The 6,054-nt window shown below is 40.6% G+C and overlaps 1 protein-coding gene across 4 annotated transcripts in view; it reads left to right on the forward strand.

Moving 5' to 3' along the window:
- The window catches only part of LOC116717000 (collagen alpha-1(XVIII) chain-like), a 21,895-nt gene extending 19,433 nt beyond the window's left edge, over nt 1-2,462 (forward strand). For all 4 annotated transcript variants that reach the window (XM_032558053.1, XM_032558051.1, XM_032558049.1 and 1 more), the window contains 4 exons: nt 6-40; nt 130-243; nt 1,318-1,465; nt 2,353-2,462. In XM_032558053.1, the coding sequence (XP_032413944.1) occupies nt 6-40; nt 130-243; nt 1,318-1,465; nt 2,353-2,447 (392 nt within the window). In that variant the 3' untranslated portion in view covers nt 2,448-2,462. The remainder of the gene's footprint in view (nt 1-5; nt 41-129; nt 244-1,317; nt 1,466-2,352) is intronic.
- The last annotated feature ends 3,592 nt before the right edge of the window (nt 2,463-6,054 follow it).

The raw sequence follows: 6,054 nt of genomic DNA on the forward strand, positions 1-6,054 counted from the left end.
TTCAGGTCTGGGAACAGGCTCTGACTTTTACACTTTAAAGGTAAAATCACCCACTATTTCCACAATTCCAACTGTGTTGCGGATTAAATCAGTTTGTTTTTAAATGAAAACCGTTTTGGTTTTGTCCAGAATGAGTTGAAAGGTGAGGTGGGTTTGAAAGGAGAGAAAGGAGAACCAGGCGGCGGTTATTATGACCCCCGATACGGAGGAGGAGCTGGCTCACCAGGACCGCCTGGACCACAAGTAAGACCGCCGTTTACATCCATTTCCCCAGTATTTGGTAGAATTGCCTTTGAACGGTGTGACTTGGGTCAAATGTTTTGGGTTTCCGTCCTCAAGCTTCTCACAATAGTTGCTGGAGTTTTGGTTCAAACTTTGACTTTGCTGTACTTAAGCCACTTTGGCTGAATGCTGAGTATCATCGTCCAGCTGGAATAATGTTGTTTCCTCGTGATGCCATCAATTTATGAAGTGCACCAACTTCCTCCTGCAGCAAAAGAGCCCCACAACATGATGCTGTCACCATTCTTCACAGTTAGGGTGGTATAAGCATTCCTTTAGTTTCATCAGATCAGAGGAAATGTCTCCACAAAATAAGGTCTTGTCCCTGTGGACATTTGCAAACTGCAAGGTGTAGTAATGACTCCTTCCTCGCTGAGCGTCCTCTTAGTCAATTTAGTCCAGACACATTTCACTGTGGGTCATGAAGCTGATTTACCAGCTTCAGCAGCATCTTCACAAGGCTGTCGACTTCTGTTCTGGAGTCATTCCACACATTTTGGACCAGAACCCGTCTCCTATCCGAGCTGTATGATGGTCAGACATTCCCATCATGTCTATACTTGTGTATAATTACTTGAACTGCTGAATTTGGCATCTTCAAGCATCTGGAAATTATTCCCAAGGATGAGCCAGACTTTTTTACAGGATGCATCCCTACTTTAGTGGGTCACAGACATTCGAGCACTGATGAAATGATGAAAGTCTAGAAATGTTACACATGTGATTGGTTTGGTGAAAAATATATGCATTTTAAAGGTTGAATAAATGTCCACGTGAAAATTAGTCCACAACGTAGAAGCATGATATTTTCTGCTAACTTTTTTACTCTGAAAACAATAATATATATATTTTACATCCATAAGCGACACAAAGATAGATGTCCGGCATTTCCTGTTACTAGTTTGAACATACGAGCATTTAAAAAAACTAGAAGTTATTAACTCTGAATGGAAAAAAAACATTTCTACCTTTTTCTGTCTGGGTGAGATTCCAGTATCCTGACTTAGGGACGATCAAAGTTGTCTCTCTGACCAGGGTCCAAAAGGAGAATCAGTTGTTGGTCCACCGGGCCCTCAGGGGCCTCCTGGACACCCAGGAAGAGGCTATGACGGTCGACCTGGACCACCAGGCCCACCAGGACCTCCAGGTCCATCTCTGTCTGGGCCCTATGGAGGAACACAGAGTGAGTCCAGTTACAAAAACAAACTCAAACTATGACAGATTATTTCTCTCTCCTCATCTAAAGTTAACTACTGCTTTATAATTAAACTTTTAATATTATGTTATGTGTTTTTGTGTGAATTTCATTTGTACTCTTGATGTTGAAATTTAAATTAGTACCTCCACAAACAAATTTATGGGAAATCAAAGAACTTATGTGTTTATTCACACCTATTTAATTTAATAATGACCCACACATTGTGATGAAACGGCTGCATAAACTGTCACACCACATTATTACTTGATAAACTCTTAATTATGATATTAACAAATCCCAAAAAACTGAAAGTAGAGCTGCTAGTGTAGTTGAGGGGAGCAGAAACACATAAATATATTTAAAAAAAACATTTTTAATTACTCTCAAGTAATTTGTAAGAAATTTTCTTTTTTCCTCATACTTCATTTTATTCTATGAAAAATTAAAATTGGTATTTTGGTAATTTTTTTGAGATATGACTGCAAACGTAGGAGGAATATATGTTTTATTATTTTATTTATTTACTTTTGTCTTTACAAGTATATCGTACCACAGAAAATAGGATGATGAACCATTGTTGTCCTCAGGATTGAATTTTATGTCTGTGAAAGGTTTATTAAATGCTGAAAGGTTTTTGTTTTCCTGTTCCTTTTGCTGTTTGCATTTTTCTACATCTCTAGTTTCATAACTAAAAACTTAACTCTATAAAATATGTGACTATATACTCAGCAGCTTTCTGGCTTTTTCTTAATTTTCTGGACAAACTGAGTTTTTAAAAAACTGTAGAAGAAAAAGAAAACAAGAAAAAGGAAAAGATTAGCTTTTGTCTAGAGATGTGTTAAAGGTCTTTCTTTTTCTGTGTTTTATTACAGCTATCAGTATTCCTGGACCTCCAGGGCCTCCTGGAGCTCCAGGTCTTCCAGGACACTCTTCAGGAGTGAGTTTTTGTACACATAGATTTTTTTAGATTGATGCATATGATTTTTAATCTCAAATATTATGAAACATATCCCAAAGACGAGGATAATTATTTAAATAATTACTTGAAAACCATGAAACTGAACAATCTTCATGGACTTGCATGTTTTTTTTTCTGTTGGATCCATGGTAGCATAAAGAATGTTATCATGACAGGCCTATTGACATCACATTTCATTCACATTGTTAGAGGTTCCCGTTTGAGCCATTTTCTTATGAGAGCCTTTTTGCTCCCAACCAGTAAAGTGTACAGAAGTTTTTGATCATTATAGTTCAGTTTGTCCGCCGGTATGTTACATAAAAGTATGCATTCAAAGTTTAAAGGAAAATCAAATGTGAAAATATTCTGTAAATCAGGGGTCCCCAAACTTTTTCCTGTGAGGGAACTTTTGTAACCCCGGTTTCTGTTACAAACCGGGGTCAGTTTGTAACAGAAAAAGTGTGACAATTGCAAGAGTGCGTAAACGTAAAAATTTATTGTTTTCCAGAAAGCACAATCAAATAACCCTTTCTGGATTCTTCGCAGAACAAAGTCAGGAAATAAATAACAACACTATTTATGAAATAAATAATAACCAAATAACACTCTCTGGGGTCCATGGAACATAAACTTTATGTTGTGCTGTGCACAATCTTAACAGGTCCAAGTTCAGCTTAGTTGTCAGAGCAGAATCTCTTACTTAAATGGTTCATATGAGCAGGCTCTTAAAGTTCTTGTGTTCCTTTCTTATATATTTTTATTATACTTTTTATTTTTCTTTTATTGTCTTTGCTTTCTTTTGTATGTAATCTGGACTCTGAGTCTGTAATAAAATCTCTAATAATAATCTTTTGGTAGGTTCCAGTAGCTTGTAGACATCACTGTTTGCAGCTCTCTCTCTCTTCAACTTCGCTGTGAAACCCACAAAGCAAGCAGGCTGAGAAACTGAACTAAGTGATACAGCACCTACACAGCACAACCAGTACCACTATCAGTATGGTTGTGGAGATGGATTTTATCCCAGTAGATTTTATTATGATTATATTTTTATACTCAGAATGACTCATTCAAATCAGAAAAGTGATCTTACCTTTGTACGTTCATCAGTGTGAACTGTGGGCCTGAATCTGGCTGGTGAGAAGTTGAATGTCAGGTTCCATTCTAGTCACTGCCAGTCTCAAACACTGATGCAGATGTGCATCTGTCAATCTTGATCTCATTGAAGTTTTCAGCAGTTTCATACGTGAAAAGGTTTGCTCGCAGATATACGTGCTGCCAAAAAGTGTGGACATCTTCATTGCGTGTTTTCTGATGTTAGGGTTCGTGTCGTTTGGGAGGAAGCCATAGAAGTCAATGAGATTGTTGGGCTTGAAAGCGTCTTTCAGAACATCACAGTTCTGTAACTCGGCCAACTCAAACTGATAAGAAGACTGGGCTTCATCAATGTTGGCAACAAAGGGGTTCTGGAAAAGACGGATTTCTTTTGCATAAACATGTACTTCATGGAATCGCACACCGATTCCGCCTTTAGCATTTCCAGTGCTTCCACACACTTTTCAGCTGGAAAAGGGACCGCTGGGTTCTCTGCAGAGATTTTGTGTAGCAGGGAGATGGATAAAACTGTGCTTTTTCACTTGTCCCAAAAGCAGCTCTAGTTTCACCTCAAATGCTTTGATGTGGGAATACATTTCACAAATGAGTTTCCCCTGGCCTTGTAGCTGCAAGTTAAAGCTGTTCAGCATTTCTGTCATGTCTGTTAAAAATGCGAGATGCCATTTCCATTCTGGGTCGATCAGCTCTGGCACCGTTTTGTTTTGTGAATGAAGAAATGCGTTAATTTCAGGTAGCAGCTTGTAAAAACGCCCCAAAACTCTGCCCCGGCTCAACCATCGAACTGCTGTGTAGTACAGCACATCTCCGTGCGCAGATTCCAGTTCAGACAGGAATTCTTGGAACTGCCTGTGTTTAAGTCCCTTTGCTCTGATGAAGTTTATGCACGACACCACAACCTTCATTACAGAATTCCACGTCAACACTTTGCAGCACAGTGCTTGCTGGTGAATTAGGCAGTGGACTTGTAGCGAGGCGGTGAGACCTCGTTCTTCAATCTCCCGGTTCATGCGTCCTATTAGACCCCGAGACATGCCCACCATACTAGGAGCCCCGTCAGTTGTGATGCCTGCCAGCTTTGACCAGTCCAGGTCCAACTCTTCCATGGTTTGGTACACTTTACCGAAAATGTCCTCCCCCGTCGTAGTCCCTTTGAGACTTTGGAGGGCTGCCAGCTCCTCGCACATCTCAAAGTTTGCAGTAACTCCACGAATAAAAATGAGCAGCTGCGCGGTGTCCTGCACGTCCATGCTCTCATCCAGTGCTAATGAAAAAATTCAAATTCTTTCGTCTTCTGCTGCAGCTGGGCATATACAGTACATTACCCCCGATTTCTTCAATGCGTTTGGTGATTGTACTCGCTGATAGACTCACGGAATTAAAGACGTCTTTCTTCTCGGGACACACCTCCTCCGCAACAGCTTTCATGCATTTCTTGACAAACCCTCCTTCACTGAAAGGTTTACCGCTGCTTGCTATCAGTTGAGCAACCCAAAAGCTGGCCCGAACAGATGACTGGTTCAGCAGAGCTTGGCGTACAAATGTATCCTGCTGAGCTAACAGTCCACTTTTTAGCTTTGAGAGTTTGTCTGCTCGCATTTGGCCTTGCAAGCCATCATACTTGTCTTTATGACGGGATTCATAGTGTCTCCGCAGATTGTATTCTTTGAATACCGCCACCGCCTCTTGACAGATGAGACAGACAGCCTTTTCTTTGCATTGAACAAAAAAATAATTGTTTGTCCACTGCAAGTTAAATGCCCTGCATTCTGAATCAATTTTTCTGTTACCTGATCTTTTCGCCATTATTCCGTTCTCTCTTTGAGAGGGGTGGGTTTAAGATTTTTTGCTGGGGGTTGCCAGATAGGGGCACAGACCCCAGAAGGGTGGAACAGAATGTCACATTATATGCGTGTATGAAATAGTTACTAACTAATAGTTAATAATGAAAAAAGTTTATAACTAAGGAACATTTTATTGCAAAAGTCCAACCTTATTATCAAATACAAATATATTTTGTAGAAGCAAGCATAGCATATATGAAAATACCCTCTGGTCGGGGCGTTCCGTGGTGGCGAAGGGGTTAGCGCGACCCACATTCAGAGGCAACGTGGCCTCGACGCGGCTGTCGCGGATTTGACTCCCGGACCCGACGACGTTTACCGCATGTCTTCCCCCTTTTCTTCCCCCTTTCCTGTCAGCCTACTTTGAAAAAGGGACACTAGAGCCCACAAAAAAGACCCCTTGCGGGGCGATAAAAAAAATAAAATAAAATAAAAAAAAGAAAATACCCTCTGGTATTGTTCAGGGGGCCGGACCAAATGTGGAGGCGGGCTGGATCCGGCCCGCGGGCCGTAGTTTGGGGACCACTGGTCTAGTTAGAACTGTGGTGGGAAACTAAAATGAACTGCATTAATATTGGAAACTAGAATGGCTCAGACTTCCTTCTGATGATTTTTGTTTTTGTACAGAATCGTCAAAGACACCAGGTGGGAACAAGAGCGCT

The sequence above is a fragment of the Xiphophorus hellerii genome, chromosome 3 (genome assembly GCF_003331165.1).
Source record: "Xiphophorus hellerii strain 12219 chromosome 3, Xiphophorus_hellerii-4.1, whole genome shotgun sequence".
Classification (NCBI taxonomy): domain Eukaryota; kingdom Metazoa; phylum Chordata; class Actinopteri; order Cyprinodontiformes; family Poeciliidae; genus Xiphophorus; species Xiphophorus hellerii.